At 47.2% G+C, this 15,413-nt stretch overlaps 6 protein-coding genes across 6 annotated transcripts; 2 read left to right on the plus strand and 4 right to left on the minus strand.

Moving 5' to 3' along the window:
* Window positions 1-805: 805 nt before the first annotated feature.
* Window positions 806-2,435, minus strand: HD556DRAFT_1522708 (uncharacterized protein; the record flags this gene model as incomplete). Its single annotated transcript, XM_041309205.1, has 21 exons — window positions 2,302-2,435; window positions 2,229-2,249; window positions 2,150-2,176; window positions 2,077-2,097; window positions 2,001-2,027; window positions 1,928-1,948; window positions 1,852-1,878; window positions 1,779-1,799; window positions 1,703-1,729; window positions 1,630-1,650; window positions 1,554-1,580; window positions 1,481-1,501; window positions 1,405-1,431; window positions 1,332-1,352; window positions 1,256-1,282; window positions 1,183-1,203; window positions 1,107-1,133; window positions 1,034-1,054; window positions 958-984; window positions 882-905; window positions 806-829 (listed from the first exon to the last, which is right to left on the minus strand). The coding sequence occupies exons 1-21, from the start codon at window positions 2,374-2,376 to the stop codon at window positions 806-808; spliced, it is 555 nt and encodes a 184-aa protein (XP_041168101.1). The 5' UTR covers window positions 2,377-2,435.
* Window positions 2,436-6,027: 3,592 nt separating this feature from the next.
* On the plus strand, window positions 6,028-7,535 carry HD556DRAFT_1302738 (uncharacterized protein; the record flags this gene model as incomplete). Its single annotated transcript, XM_041299533.1, is given in 8 exon segments — window positions 6,028-6,195; window positions 6,311-6,514; window positions 6,752-6,787; window positions 6,920-6,967; window positions 6,987-7,138; window positions 7,212-7,282; window positions 7,304-7,390; window positions 7,510-7,535. The coding sequence occupies 8 exon segments, from the start codon at window positions 6,028-6,030 to the stop codon at window positions 7,533-7,535; spliced, it is 792 nt and encodes a 263-aa protein (XP_041168102.1).
* A 10-nt stretch (window positions 7,536-7,545) lies between these two features.
* Window positions 7,546-8,504, minus strand: HD556DRAFT_53269 (uncharacterized protein). Its single transcript, XM_041310887.1, has 2 exons — window positions 7,955-8,504; window positions 7,546-7,898 (listed from the first exon to the last, which is right to left on the minus strand). Exons 1-2 carry the CDS (start codon window positions 8,171-8,173, stop codon window positions 7,638-7,640), a joined length of 480 nt encoding a protein of 159 aa, XP_041168103.1. The 5' UTR covers window positions 8,174-8,504; the 3' UTR covers window positions 7,546-7,637.
* A 44-nt stretch (window positions 8,505-8,548) lies between these two features.
* On the minus strand, window positions 8,549-9,176 carry HD556DRAFT_1320464 (uncharacterized protein). Its single transcript, XM_041301305.1, has 4 exons — window positions 9,076-9,176; window positions 9,000-9,020; window positions 8,918-8,947; window positions 8,549-8,862 (listed from the first exon to the last, which is right to left on the minus strand). Exons 1-4 carry the CDS (start codon window positions 9,148-9,150, stop codon window positions 8,773-8,775), a joined length of 216 nt encoding a protein of 71 aa, XP_041168104.1. The 5' UTR covers window positions 9,151-9,176; the 3' UTR covers window positions 8,549-8,772.
* A 1,462-nt stretch (window positions 9,177-10,638) lies between these two features.
* Window positions 10,639-11,226, plus strand: HD556DRAFT_1281587 (uncharacterized protein; the record flags this gene model as incomplete). The annotated part of the gene is made up of 2 exons (XM_041299299.1): window positions 10,639-11,033; window positions 11,124-11,226. Coding segments are annotated over exons 1-2 (222 nt in total), but the record flags the coding sequence as incomplete, so codon positions are not given.
* Window positions 11,227-13,204: 1,978 nt separating this feature from the next.
* HD556DRAFT_1436183 (uncharacterized protein) lies at window positions 13,205-15,145 on the minus strand (the record flags this gene model as incomplete). Its single annotated transcript, XM_041305527.1, has 25 exons — window positions 13,205-13,219; window positions 13,272-13,292; window positions 13,348-13,377; window positions 13,430-13,450; window positions 13,503-13,532; window positions 13,585-13,605; window positions 13,658-13,687; window positions 13,740-13,760; window positions 13,813-13,842; window positions 13,895-13,915; window positions 13,971-14,000; window positions 14,053-14,073; window positions 14,126-14,155; window positions 14,208-14,228; window positions 14,284-14,313; window positions 14,366-14,386; window positions 14,439-14,468; window positions 14,521-14,541; window positions 14,597-14,626; window positions 14,679-14,699; window positions 14,755-14,784; window positions 14,837-14,857; window positions 14,913-14,942; window positions 14,995-15,015; window positions 15,071-15,145. 25 exons carry the CDS (start codon window positions 15,143-15,145, stop codon window positions 13,205-13,207), a joined length of 672 nt encoding a protein of 223 aa, XP_041168106.1.
* Between the last annotated feature and the right edge of the window lie 268 nt (window positions 15,146-15,413).

The raw sequence follows: 15,413 nt of genomic DNA on the forward strand, positions 1-15,413 counted from the left end.
AATATTGCGACGCTCACAGATGTGCACATGTCGAATATCCTGAGGGATCAGCGGACCGGAAATGCAAAACGCGTATCGTCACATTCTGGCTCAGCGCAACACTGTACGTGGCAGCAATTAATACGCAATTCAGTCAATCATGTGAGCAAGCCAGCTCACAGGGCATATCTCTACATTGGAGCCGAGGCGATGATGGATATGCGTTCGACGTTCGACTGGATGCTGCGACTCTCCTGTAAGTTGATGGTCTTGAAAATAGAAGCGATACTCCTGAAGCTCCTCCTCTCCGACTCGAAGTCTGGTCGAATCTCTGATCTCTCCTAATGGTTGCTACTCGCATTGGCGCATTAGCATTCATGTTAGTGTTAGCATTTACGTTCATCATTTGCAATAGGACACGGACCGAGGGCCATTTCTTGGTATGCTTCGAGATAACTTGCCTTATCTGGTAGCAATGTGCACAGGTGCACCTGAACCAAAACTCTTGCGCTGACATGGGTAAAAACTCAGACTGAACACGCGGCTAGAGGTCTTGCATGTGCGCGTGATAAGCTTGCTAGAATTCATCAGCCAAGAAACAGAAACAGTGGTTGTTATTCACTAGGAATTACAACATTGAACAGCAATTTTTGAAAGTCGGCAAAACTATTGATAATCTCTTTCACATTTGTGCGTTGGGTGGGAGTGAGGTACGAGTGCATCGGTCAAGCATCATCAAGAGGACCATGCAAGTTATCCAGCTATGCACATTGTGAGATCAACAAGGTGAGATCTGATGCGAAGCTAGGCTTACCTCAACCCCGGCCTAGTAATTTGTGATGCGAGCAACCTGAGGACATTGCATGAGAATATGATACGATTTAAAGCGAAGTGAGGCTTACAGGAGGGGCAGTCCTTCTAGCATCCTGTGGATATTGTATGAGAATATAGAATGATTTAAAACGAAGAGAGGCTTACAGGGGGAGTCTTGCGCTTCTCGTCCTCCTGTGGACATTTATGAGAATGATACTATCTAAGGCGATGCGAGGCTCACGATAGCGGTCTTTCTAGCATCCTGTGGATATTGTATGAGAATATAGTATGATATAAAGCGAAGAGAGGCTTACAGGAGGCGTCTTGCGCTTCTCGTCCTCCTGTAGACATGTATGAGAATGATACTATCTAAGGCGATGCGAGGCTCACGATAGCAGTCTTTCTAGCATCCTGTGGATATTGTATGAGAATATAGTATGATTTAAAGCGAAGAGAGGCTTACAGGGGGAGTCTTGCGCTTCTCGTCCTCCTGTAGACATGTATGAGAATGATACTATCTAAGGCGATGCGAGGCTCACGATAGCGGTCTTTCTAGCATCCTGTGGATATTGTATGAGAATATAGCATGATTTAAAGCGAAGAGAGGCTTACAGGGGGGGTCTTGCGCTTCTCGTCCTCCTGTAGACATGTATGAGAATGATACTATCTAAGGCGATGCGAGGCTCACGATAGCGGTCTTTCTAGCATCCTGTGGATATTGTATGAGAATATAGCATGATTTAAAGCGAAGAGAGGCTTACAGGGGGGGTCTTGCGCTTCTCGTCCTCCTGTAGACATGTATGAGAATGATACTATCTAAGGCGATGCGAGGCTCACGATAGCGGTCTTTCTAGCATCCTGTGGATATTGTATGAGAATATAGTATGATTTAAAGCGAAGAGAGACTTACAGGGGGGGTCTTGCGTTTCTCGTCCTCCTGTAGACATTTATGAGAATGGTACTATCTAAGGCGATGCGAGGCTCACAATCGCAGTCTTTCTAGCATCCTGTGGATATTGTATGAGAATATAGCATGATTTAAAGCGAAGAGAGGCTTACAGGAGGCGTCTTGCGCTTCTCGTCCTCCTGTAGACATGTATGAGAATGATACTATCTAAGGCGATGCGACGCTCACGATGGCAGTCTTTCTAGCATCCTGTGGATATTGTATGAGAATATAGTATGGTTTAAGGCGAAGCAGGGCTTACAGGAGGCGTCTTGCGCTTCTCGTCCTCCTGTAGACATTTATGAGAATGATACTATCTAAGGCGATGCGAGGCTCACGATAGCAGTCATTCTAGCATCCTGTGGATATTGTATGAGAATATAGTATGATTTAAGGCGAAGCAGGGCTTACAGGAGGCGTCTTGCGCTTCTCATCCTCCTGTGGACATCGTATGAGAGTATGATACAATTTAACGCGAGGCACGGCTTACAAGGGCCTTTGCTCTAGCATTCTGTGGACATCGTGTGACATTATGATACGATTAAAGACGATGCGAGGCTTACCACTGGCGCTCCAGCGCTGACAAGGGCCGTCAGGCCGAGGAAGACAACGAGAATAGTAGAGGGGCGGATAAACATGATGTTCAGTTGATTTTACTTGTAGAGAGGATGTTGGCCACTTGAATGTTGGTACTGTCTGTTTTATACTGATGTAAAGGCATATGTTGGATATGGTTGGACTGCTGGCATTGAATCAGTGACTCAAGAAAGTTCGATGGTATTCGTCCACGGGTGTTGGCCATCAAGGTATACGTGGTATTGCAAGATTCGTGATGAGCTAGACAGTCTTAATATTAGTGAGCGAACGCGAAATACAAGTTGATAGTAGTTACAGTCCGGCCCGGGACTGCTAGAAATTCGAATTCCCGAAACAGTCGTGTTCAGTTTGAACTCGCGAGCGAAGAAAAGTATCACCATTGGATGATATAAGGTTCGCACCATGATTAATGATTCTGGACCATGCAGTTTAATGTATCAGTGATGTATGATAACGTGAATCGACGCACTCTAAAACTCTACCAAGAGGCCAGTTTCTGAACACCCTCATCGAAATGCTACTTCTCCCAAGTTCAACAGACTGGTGGACCTCACGGATACTCTAGAATGCAGTAATTAATATTGTCCGCAAGAAACTCGTCGTGAGGCACTGCAACACCTTATGAAGAAACCCTCAGCTGGCTTTACAGCAAGTCTGGGAATCCAAATTTCCGGCAGTCTCCGTCCGGCTGAGCGCGGGTTTGTAGATCTGTCCGGATCCGAGTCTGTGCAAAACTTATCAGTAAATCGTCATAATACAACTTGTCATTTTTACGACTGTCACACATCTTGACCACGTCAATTTATATAGCGATCTCCAAGCTTGGCCTTGCCTGAAGATCAGCTGCAGATCATTTGGGCTTTTGCCTGTCTCGTGCACTGACGGGTTAGCTGGTTTTGACATCCCTTTTGAAGGTTAAGTTACTCGCCTATGACTCAACCGGCTTTCTCGTCCTCTGTGCTTGCCTCCCAATGGACTCGACCGCCGTGGACCTTCCAGATTCTAAACTGTTTGCCCTCACGAAGGCCTCTCTGAATTACCTAGTTCGGGTCACAGGCTATAGCTCTGTATAGTCTTGTCAATGTACTAGGGTCCTTGACATACAGATTATAGTGACTTGGCGCTTGAGTGACCCGGTCAGACTCGAAAATTTGTATTGGTATTCAGCTATTTTGGGTGATGACGAGGGAAGCCGCAGTGCTTCTTTAAGCCCAATAAGAGTCGTCTGCGTGTAATTCGTACCTCTAGCACAATGAAAACAACATATTCCGCCATCTGACACGCTGGCAGAACATAGTTCTGACAGGGTCTGCCAGTTCTGCTGGCAGAGCTACAAAATAGTTCTGTCCGAAACACTATTGGGGACCCATAGTCTAAATTGTGGGGTAGAACGTACGTTACGTTGTACGACAGAAACAAACAAAGCGCTGACCTGGACCAGTCAAACACTCGTAAGCCTCTCGCGACCCAGTTGAAACGGCCAATCGTTGGCGGTTGCGCAATGTGGTCTGAAATTCGAGCTGTGAAATACGTATGGTACAGTAAAGACATTCATCGCAAATATCCTTTGCTCGTTCTCACTTCTCATATTCTAAAGATCTCTTGACAGAAAAAGATCTGAATACAAGATGAGGTCCCTGCAGCTGCATTTTAGCAATCAAGGTCTGCGGAACACTTGAGATGTCCCAGATGGTTCCGAACCTCGCGCAAGCGTTCGGGTGGCTGAAATACACCGGGTTACCGGGTTGTAGTAGATCTTGTCGACGCAAGGAAGATGATACGAGCGACATCTTCTGTATCCACTACCTCAGCGGAGCGTACATCCAATAGTTGAAGGGATGTATGCCGAGATGGCAAAGACTCTACTGTACGGTACCTTGACGTCAACTCGACATTCTGAACTTATTCAAATGACAAATGAGGACATTGATGAAGCACTGCGAGTAGTCCACGGAATGTAATGGTTTTTTTGTCTTCTAATTTCAGAGAGCAGATGCGTGGCCAACATGACATGGCTTCGGAGGATGATCGTTGTCAAGGTGGGCGCAGCAATAAGGAAATTTGAGCTTTAAGATTCGGTCTTGAAATTGTGTGATTGCTGTCCAAGGGTTGTCCGGATCCCGATAGTCCTAGAGTACGTAGCACGGACACGAACAAGCGAAAATTTTCCGTGGCGAGTCTGGGAGTCACAATATCGGTCATGAAATTAGAATCGCATGTTGACATGCATGGGCCACCTACGCCGCGTCGAATTTCAGTCCGAGTCCTCAGGCCAGGAGAACTTCTACCCGACGTGTAATCTGCGCATTGCATGTCGTTCATACCATACAAATATCTGGCCAGCCGTGATTTGAACAGCGTAGCGTAATGAAGTTGCATATAGAGTCCTTTAGATGCTTCTAGGAAACTTGAATTTCCGACATAACTCCGCCTTCGCCTGAGAGCACTTTCATGCCCGCGCACCAACGGAAACACTCCTTATCGGACATCCAACCACCAGTGTGCATCACTATCCCGCATTACTGCGTTTGCTCCGGCTGTTGTGGCATTAGCGCTTGAAGGATGCACGTCCCTCTTGCTCTCCCCTACCAAATCACAACTTCCAGACCATAACTTACTCACACAACAGACACCCTTCGAGCACTGTGGGAGCATCGACGTCGAGGACGTCGCCGAAAGCGCCAGGGAACTTATTAAAAGGGGCGTTTCAGAGGGAAGAAGACAGCTCCTGATGGGAGGCAGTCATGGTGGGTTCGTCGCTGGTCGTCGTATGACCCATTTTTCTCCACAATAGGCTTTTTCAAGCACGCCTCGATAATGCACGTTCAGTTACGTACTATCCTTTCCCGGAGAGTCGCATGCAATCGATGGAGTTGGAGTTGCGAGGGTTTCGTCTGAGGCTACGAAGGATTGGTTCAAGGCGTTTGAGAAGGTCAGTTAGTCGTGCGTTGGTGTATACGGGAAAGTGAGATTTTCATACCCTTGATCGACGACGATCGTCCAAGTTTGAACATGGTGTAATTCGAAATTCATTCTCTAGATGAAACATGTCCACGTGGATATTCGGAACAACGCGATCTGGTGTCGTGCGATACCCCATTTACCCTATTGGCCTCCTTGATCTCAAGCATGAAGAGTGGGGAATCCCTGATATATGTGAAATCATGGGAGCAAACAACCCGTAACGCTCACCCTCCACCTCGACCCTCACAGGAACATCACCGGGAGAACTGGCCACAGGACACCGCGAAAAAAAATAGATAAATTCTAGAGATAAATTCTACTCATCTCGCCGTGCCGCATCATAGAATCCGAAGTCCCCCTGGTATCACCTTTCTTGATTTAGCGGACTACCACTAACCTCAATAGTGTGCTCATACTCTCACGGGAGCTGACACTATCAACCCGTATCGCCAGCACATAACATATCTTGATTCTTGAAGCGAAGAGACTCAGACTCGGAGCTGGCCAGAGGACACCGCGAAAAATGGAAAATCTTGTAGAGTTTACAAGCCTAAACAAATTTCTCCGAGTCGCTGACCACCGTCCGTCCGCGCCATATGTAATATCCTGTAATGTGTCATCAGCAAGCCCTGTGACTGACCGGTGGGAATGCAGAGAACATCCGAGTCGTGGCGCTTAGTACATAGACAGCTATCGTCACTGTCACTGCTCCTAGCACTAACAAATCAATGATCGACCAACTTTTTGACATCGGATCGGTTCACATCGAAGGGAGGCCTGGCTACCAGTATTTCGATGCTCGTGGATGTGCATGTGTCCGAGGCATCAGCGATCCCGAAATGCAAAATGCGTATCGTCATCTTCCCTCGCTGGCTCAGCGTACACTGTACGCGGTAGTAAGTAATACGCAATTCAGTCATTCATGTGAGCAAGCCAGCTCACAGGGTATATCTCTACGTTGGAGCCGAGGGGTTGGTGGATAGGTGTTCGACGTTCGACTGGATGCTGCAGCTCTCCTGCGAGTTGAGGCTTCGTCTTGAAAATCGAAGAAATACTCCTGAGGCTCGTCATCTTCGACTCGGAGTGGGGCTAGTTGAATCATCAATCTCTCTTGATGGTTGCTACTCGCAATCGGGCATTAGCATTCATGTCAGTGTTAGCATTTACGTTCATCGTTTGCAATGGGACACGGACGGTACCGAGGGCCATTGCTTGGTGTGTTTTGCGATAACTTGCCTTGTCTGGTATACGAATACGTCCGGATGCTGCGAGCCATGTGCACCTGAACCAAAGTTCTTGCGCTGACATGGGTAAACGGGACTCGGTCAGACTGAACACGCGGCTCGAGGTCATGCATGTGCGCGTGATAAGCTTGCTGGGATTCACCAGCCAAGAAACAGAAACAGTTGTTGTTATTCACTGGGAATTACAACCTGTCAAGAAATTGAACAGCAATCGGCAAAACTATCTATGATCTCTTTCGCATTTGTGCGTTTGGTGGGAGTGAATAGGATGTTGGCCACTTGAATGTTGGTACTGTCTGTTTTATACTGATGTAAAGTCGTATGTTGGATATGGTCGGAGTCCGTCGGACTGCTGGCATTGAATCAGTAACTCAAGAAAGTTCGATGGTATTCGTCCATGGGTGATGCATTGATGGCCATTAAGGTATACGTGGTAGTGCAAGATACGTGATGAGCTGAGCGAACGCGAAATACAAGTTGAAAGTAGTTACAAATTGTTCTGCGGCCCGGGACTGCTAGAAATTATTCCCGACACGGTCGGGTTCGGTTTGAACTCGAACCAAACCCGAGCGAAGACCATTGGATATGATATAAGGTTCGCTTCTAGACCATACAGTTTAATGTATCAGTGATCAATGTATGATAGACGCACTCTAAAACTCTACTAGGTCTGAAGGTCGCCATGCTACTTCTCCCAAGTTCAACAGACCGGTGAACCTCACGGATACCGTAGAATGCAGTAATTAATATTGTCCGCAAGAGACTCGTCGTGAGGCACTTGAAGAAACCCTTGATCAGCCGACTTTACAGCAAGTCTGGGAATCCAAATTTTCGGTAGTCTCCTTCGGTCCGTAGATCTGTCCGGATCTGTCTGTGCAAAGTTAGATTTTAACATCGTCATGCGACTCATGCCAGTAGTACAATTTTACGACTAGTTGCACATATTGAACACATCAATTTATATAGCGATCTCCAAGCTTGGTCTTGCATGAAGATCAGCTGTAGATGCTTTCGGCTTTCCCCTGTCTCGTGCATTGACGGGCTGGCAGCCCTGCTGGCTGGTTTTGTTAGCCCCTTCTGAAGGTGCTACTCACCTATGGCTCAAACGGCTTTCTCGTCCTCTGTGCTTGCCTGCCAATGGACTCGACCGCCGTGGACCTGCCAGATTCTAAACTGTTTGCACTCACGAAGGTGTCTCTGAAATACCTAGTCCGGACTACAGGCAGTCTTGTCAATGTACTAGGGTCCTTGACATACAAATCACAGTGACTTGGCGCTCGAGTGACCCGGTCAAATCCAGCCAGACTCGGAAATTCGTATTCATATTCAACTATTGGGGGTGATGACGAGGGGATCTTAAATGCTTCAAGTTCTTCAAACCAATTAATGATCGTATCCATGTAATTCGTACCTCTAGCACAATAAAAACAACATACTCTACCATCTGCCACGCTGGCAGAACATCGTTCTGACAGGGTCTGCCCGTTCTGCTGGCAGAGCTACAAAATAGTTCAGCCCGAAACACTATTGGGGATGCATTACAGCATAGTGCGGTAGAACGTTGTACAACACACAAACAACCTCGCTGACCTCGCAAGCCTCTCGTGATCCGCTTGAAACGGCCAGTCATTGGCGGTTGTGCAATGTGGTCTGAAATTCGAACTGTGGAGTACGTATGGTCAGTAAAAACATTCGTCGCAAATATCCTTTGCTCGTTCTCACTTCTTATATTCTAAAGATTGAAGGTACTTCACCGCATCCCCGATCGCGCATGTCGACAATATAAAAGCGCCGGCGCTGATAGGTGAGAGTTTCGGAGTGGGAATGAGAATGAGACCGGGGAAAGTGCACGCGGCTCGAGGTCGTGCATGTGCGCGTGATAAGCTTGCTAGGATTCAAATATTCACCAGCCAAGGAACAGAAATAAGGTAGAAGGATGAAAAACCGACAAACCCCACGTGATAAAACGTTACAAATCGTGACATATAGAAAATAGCAATTAACAGCTCAGTATTAGAAAATTTGAAAAGATGGCATTGACAAGAGTTATTCTATGCACAAATCATCTTTTCAAAACTACGAGAAGTGAACTAGCGAGTAAGATAATCGAAAGTGTGTACCGGCACAGTCTAAAACTCCAAAGTTTGTAGGTTTTTCATGACTTCTACGGTTGTTATTCACTAGGAATTACAACATGTCAAGAAATTGAACAGCAATCGGCAAAACTATTTATGATCTCTTTGGCATTTTTGCGAGATGTGGGAATGAGGTTCTGATTGAAGGCGATGTGAAGCTCGCGACGACATTAGACCTAGCAGCCTGAGGACATTGTATTATGAGAGTATGATACAATTTAGAGCGAGACGAGGCTTACAGGGGGTGCCTCGCGCTTGTCAATGTCATCCTGGGGACATTGCATGACAACATGATATGATTGAACGCGATGCGAGACTCACGATGCTAGGACCCCTACGAGCCTGCAGACATTGTATTATGAGAGTATGATACAATCTAAAGCCAGGCGAGGCTTACCAGTGGCACTCCAGCGCTGACAAGGGCCGTCAGGCCGAGGAGGACAACGAGAACAGTAGAGGGGCGGATAAACATGATGTTCAGTTGATTTTACTTGTAGAGAGGATGTTGGCCACTTGAATGTTGGTACTGTCTGTTTTATACTGATGTAAAGTCGTACGTTGGATATGGTTGGACTGCTGGCATTGAATCAGTGGTACTCAAGACAGTTCGATGGTATTCGTCCACGGGTGTTGGCCACCAAGGTATACGTGTTATTGCAAGATTCGTGATGAGCTAGACAGTCTTAATGCCCGTGAGCGAACGCGAACGCATTGATAGTAGGTTGACTGGTAGATATCGAAATTGTTCTATCGCCAGCCCGGGACTGCTAGCAATTCGACTTTCGAATTCCCAGAACGGGCGGGTTCGGTTTGAACGAGCGGAAGAAAAGTATCCCCGATGCTAAGGTTCGCACCATGCTACTTCAACAGACTGGTAGACATCGTAGAATGCAATAATTAATATTGTCCGCAAGAAACTCGTCATGAGGCACTTAGACTGTAACACCTACCCTCAGCCAGAATGTCAGGGATTTGGCCAGTCTGGGACAGAGTCTGGTACAAAGTACGGGAGAAAATATGGCAGAAAGTATGGGACATCAGCATGGAAACAGTGACGGAAGTCGGTCCTTGGTGCTGTTGCAGACAGTGAGCAAATGTGAGAAACAGTGACGGATACAGAAACATTCATACTCCGCTTGGAGGTGCCGATGTACTTTGTCCCATACTTGCTCCCGGACTTTGGGCCATTTCAGAGACACCTCCCCTCAGCAAGTCTGGGAATCCAAGTCCTCGGCGGTCTCCATGCAACCCGGGTCCGTAGATCTGTCCGTCTGTGCAAAACTTGTCAGTTAGATTTCAACATCGTGATGTCATACACTACATTTTTACGACTAGTTACACATCTTGAACACGTCAATTTCCTTAAGCTTGGCCTTGCCTCAAGATAAGCTGCAGATGTTTTGGGCTTTTGCCAGCTGTCTCGTGCACCGACGGGCTGGCTGGCTTTGTTATCCCCTATTGAAGGTGCTACTCGCCTATGACTCAGTTCTGGCTACAGACTGCTCTGTCATAGAAGACGATACGATCATACGAGCAACAGCACTACCGTGGCATCGGGGGAGCGCACATCCAATAGTTGAAGGGATGTATGCCAAGATGACAATGATTCCACTGTACGGTTGATGTCAATATTCACAATTCGACATTCTGAACTTATTCAAATGACAAATGAAGACAGCGGTCCACGGAATGTATGAGTCACAACGTCGGTCATGAAATTAGAATCGCATGTTGACATGTATGGGCCACCTCCACCGCGTCGATCAGCTCGAGATCGAAAAGTGATTAATGATTTGTAGTCCTCAGGCCAGGAGAACTTCTATCCAACCTGCATCCCATGTCGTTCATACCATACAAATCTCTGGCCATGATTTGAACCGCGTAGTGTAATGAAATTGCATCATAGAGTCCTTTACAACGTCTCTAGGAATCTTGAATTTCCGACATATAACTCCGCCTTCGCCTCAGAGCACAAAAATTCTTTCTCATAATTACATCACCGCCTGCGCACCAACGGAAACACTCCCAATCCAATCTCAGAAAGCTTCTGTGGGTGGTGGCCCGAAACCAGTGTGCATCACTATCCTGCTTTACTGCGTTTGTTCCGGCTGTTGTGGCATCAGCGCTTGAAAGATGCACGTCCCTCTGTCTCTCCCCTATACCAAATCACAACTTCCAGACCACAACCCTTCATAACTTACTCACACAACAGATACCCTTCGGGCACTGTGGGAGCATGGACGTCGAAGACGTCGCCGAAAGCGTCAGGGAACTTATTAGAATAGGTGTTTCAGAGGAAATAAGACAGCTCATGGTGGGAGGCAGTCATGGTGGGTTTGTCGCTGCTCATTGTATGTCCCCTTTTTCTCCACAATAGGTTTTTCAAGCACGCTCGAACATACACGCCTGGATAATGCTGATGCCCACTTTCGCGCGCGCATACAGTGATAGGCCAATACCCAACGTAGCATCGCTCCGCAACCCCGTCATCTTATCAGGCAAACTCGCAACGAGGACTGATATTCCTGATCAGGTTTATCTTGAATTCTGGGTTTCTTCCACTGACTGATTCCTACAGGTCACCCACATCCAACTCCCCCACATTGCGAATGCCAACACTCACAATGACCCCCAGAAACATACAACATCCTCCTCACCGCATCCCCGATCGAGCACGTCAACAATACAACAGCGCCAGTGCTGGTATTGATAGGCGAGGATGATCTGAGGGTCGTTCGGTGGTAGGGTTTTTGGTTTTACCCCGCGATCAAGGGGAGGGGTGAGTCTCGGAGTGGGAATGAGAATGAGACCGGGAAGGGAAAAAAGGACAGTATATGTACTATCCTTTCCCGGAGAGTCGCATGCAATCGATGGAGTTGAAGTTGCGAGGGTTTCATTTGAGGTTACGAAGGATTGGTTCAAGGCGTTTGAGAAGGTCAGTTAGTCGTGCTTTGGTGTATACGGGAAAGTGAGATTTTTTATGACGACGTCGATCATCCAAGTTTGAACTAATTCGAAATTCAATTTATATAATTCATTCCTTTCTCTAGTTGAAACGTGTCCACGTGCGATATCCCATTTACCCTATTAGCTCCCTTGATCTTATGCATGAAGAGTGAGGAATTCCTGTTAGTATACGTGAAATCATGGGAGCAAACAACCCGTAACGCTCGCTCTCCGCCTCGAACCTCACAGGAATATCACCGGGAGAACTGGCCATAGGACACCGCGAAAAAACTAGAGATCAATTCTACTCATCTCGCCGTGCCGCATCATAAAATCCGAAATCCCCCTGGTATCACCTTCCTTGATCTCGCGGACTACTACTAACCTTAATAGTATGCTCATACTCTCATGGGAGCTGACACCATCAACCCGCATCGCCAGCACATATCTTGATTCTTGAAACGGAGCAGACTCGGAGCTGGCCAGGGGACACCACGAGAAATGGAAAATCTTGTAGAGTTTACAAGCCTAAACAAATTTCTCCGAGTCGCTGACCACCGTCCGTCCGCGCCATGTGTAATATCCTGTAATGAGTCATCAGCAAGCCCTGTGAATGCAGTGGATATGAAGAGAGCATTTACCAGTGAGGATGCAGAGAACGTCCGAGTCGTGGCGCTTGGCACGATAGACGGCTATCGTCACTGTTCCTAGCACTAGTAAATCAATGATCGACCAACTTTTTGGCATCGGATCGGTTCTCATCGAAGCCAGGCCTCGCTACCAGTATTTCGATGGAATCGATGCTCGCGGATGTGCATGTGTCGAATATCCTGAGGCATCAGCGACCTGGAAATGCAAAATGCGTATTGTCATCTTCCCTCGCTAGCTCAGCGCAACACTGTAGTACGCGGTAGTAAGTAATACGAAATTCAGTCATTCGTGTGAGCAAGCCAGCTCACAGGGTACATCTCTACGTTGGAGCCAAGGGGTTGCTGGATAGGTGTTCGACATTCGACTGGATGCTGCGACTCTCCTGCAAGTTGTTCGTTTTGAAAATTTCTGAGGCTTGTCATCTCCGACTCGGAGTGGGGCTACTTCAATCACCAATCACTCTTGATAGTTGCTATTCGCAATCGGGGCATTAGCATTTATGTTAGTGTTAGCATGAACGTTCATCGTTTGCACTGGGACACGGACCGAGGGCCATTTCTTGGTATGTTTCGCGATAACTTGCCTTGTCTGGTATGCAAATCCGTCCGGATGCTGCGAGCCATGTGCACCTGAACCAAAGTTCTAGCGCTGACATGGGTAGTCAGACTGAACACGCGACTCGAGGCTTGCTAGGATTCACCAGCCAAGGAACAGAAATAGTAGTTGTTATTCACCAGGAATTACAACATGTCAAGAAATTGAACAGCAATCGGCAAAACTATTTATGATCTCTTTGGCATTTGTGCGTTTGGTGGGAGTGAAGTACGAGTGCATCAGTCAACAACATCAAGAGGACCATGCGAGTTATTCAGCCATGTACATTGTAGGATCAACAAGGTGATTTGGTGCGAAGCTGAGCTTACGTCAACCTAGTCGAGAGCAGCCTGAGGACATTGCATGAGAACATGATATGATTGAAAGCGATGTGAGGCTCACGATGATAGCAGTCCTAGCAGCCTGAGGACATGGTATTATGAGAGTATGATACAATTTAAAGCGAGACGAGGCTTACAGGGGGTGGCCCGCGCTTGTCAATGTCATCCTGGGGACATTGCATGAGCAAGTGATATGATTAAAGGCGATGCGAAGCTTACGATGGTGGAAGTCCTACGAGCCTGCAGACATTGTATTATGAGATGCTACAATTTAAAGCGAGACAAGGCTTACAGGGGGTGCCTCGCGCTTGTCGATGTCATCCTGGGGACATTGCATGAGAACATGATATGATTGAACGCGATGCGAGGCTCACGATGGTAGAAGTCCTACGAGCCTGCACACATTGTATTATGAGATGATACAATTTAAAGCGAGACAAGGCTTACAGGGGGTGCCTCGCGCTTGTCAATGTCATCCTGAGGACATTGCATGACAACACGATATGATTGAAGGCGATGCGAGGCTTACGATGGTAGAAGTCCTACGAGCCTGCAGACATTGTATTATGAGATGCTACAATTTAAAGCGAGACAAGGCTTACAGGGGGTGCCTCGCGCTTGTCGATGTCATCCTGGGGACATTACATGAGAACATGATATCATTGAACGCAGTGCGAGGCTCACGATGGTAGAAGTCCTACGAGCCTGCGGACATTGTATTATGAGAGTATGATACAATTTAAAGCGAGACGAGGCTTACAGGGGGTGCCTCGCGCTTGTCAATGTCATCCTGAGGACATTGCATGACAACACGATATGATTGAAGGCGATGCGAAGCTTACGATGGTAGAAGTCCTACGAGCCTGCAGACATTGTATTATGAGATGCTACAATTTAAAGCGAGACAAGGCTTACAGGGGGTGCCTCGCGCTTGTCAATGTCATCCTGGGGACATTACATGAGAACATGATATCATTGAACGCAGTGCGAGGCTCACGATGGTAGAAGTCCTACGAGCCTGCGGACATTGTATTATGAGAGTATGACACGATTTAAAGCGAGACGAGGCTTACAGGGGGTGCCTCGCGCTTGTCAATGTCATCCTGAGGACATTGCATGACAACACGATATGATTAAAGGCGATGCGAAGCTTACGATGGTAGAAGTCCTACGAGCCTGCAGACATTGTATTATGAGATGCTACAATTTAAAGCGAGACAAGGCTTACAGGGGGTGCCTCGCGCTTGTCGATGTCATCCTGGGGACATTACATGAGAACATGATATCATTGAACGCAGTGCGAGGCTCACGATGGTAGAAGTCCTACGAGCCTGCGGACATTGTATTATGAGAGTATGACACGATTTAAAGCGAGACGAGGCTTACAGGGGGTGCCTCGCGCTTGTCAATGTCATCCTGAGGACATTGCATGACAACACGATATGATTAAAGGCGATGCGAAGCTTACGATGGTAGAAGTCCTACGAGCCTGCACACATTGTATTATGAGAGTATGATACGATTTAAAGCGAGATGAGGCTTACAGGGGGTGCCTCGCGCTTGTCAATGTCATCCTGGGGACATTACATGAGAACATGATATCATTGAACGCGGTGCGAGGCTTACGATGGTAGAAGTCCTACGAGCCTGCGGACATTGTATTATGAGAGTATGATACGATTTAAAGTGAGACGAGGCTTACAGGGGGTGCCTCGCGCTTATCAATATCATCCTGGGGACATTGCATGAGAACATGATATGATTGAACGCGATGCGAGACTCACGATGCTAGGACCCCTACGAGCCTGCAGACATTGTATTATGAGAGTATGATACAATCTAAAGCCAGGCGAGGCTTACCAGTGGCACTCCAGCGCTGACAAGGGCCGTCAGGCCGAGGAGGACAACGAGAACAGTAGAGGGGCGGATAAACATGATGATCAGTTGATTTTACTTGTAGAGAGGTTGTTGGCCACTTGAATGCTGGTACTGTCTGTTTTATACTGATGTAAAGTCGTACGTTAGATATGGTCGGACTGCTGGCATTGAATCAGTGGGACTCAAGACAGTTCGGTGGTATTCGTCCACGGGTGTTGGCCATCAAGGTATACGTGTTATTGCAAAATTCGTGAAGAGCTAGACAGTCTCAATGCCCGTGAGCGAACGTGAACGCGTTGATAGTAAGTTGACTGGTAGATATCGA

The sequence above is a fragment of the Suillus plorans genome, assembly GCF_016647745.1.
Source record: "Suillus plorans strain S12 chromosome Unknown HD556scaffold_1, whole genome shotgun sequence".
Classification (NCBI taxonomy): Eukaryota; Fungi; Basidiomycota; class Agaricomycetes; order Boletales; family Suillaceae; genus Suillus; species Suillus plorans.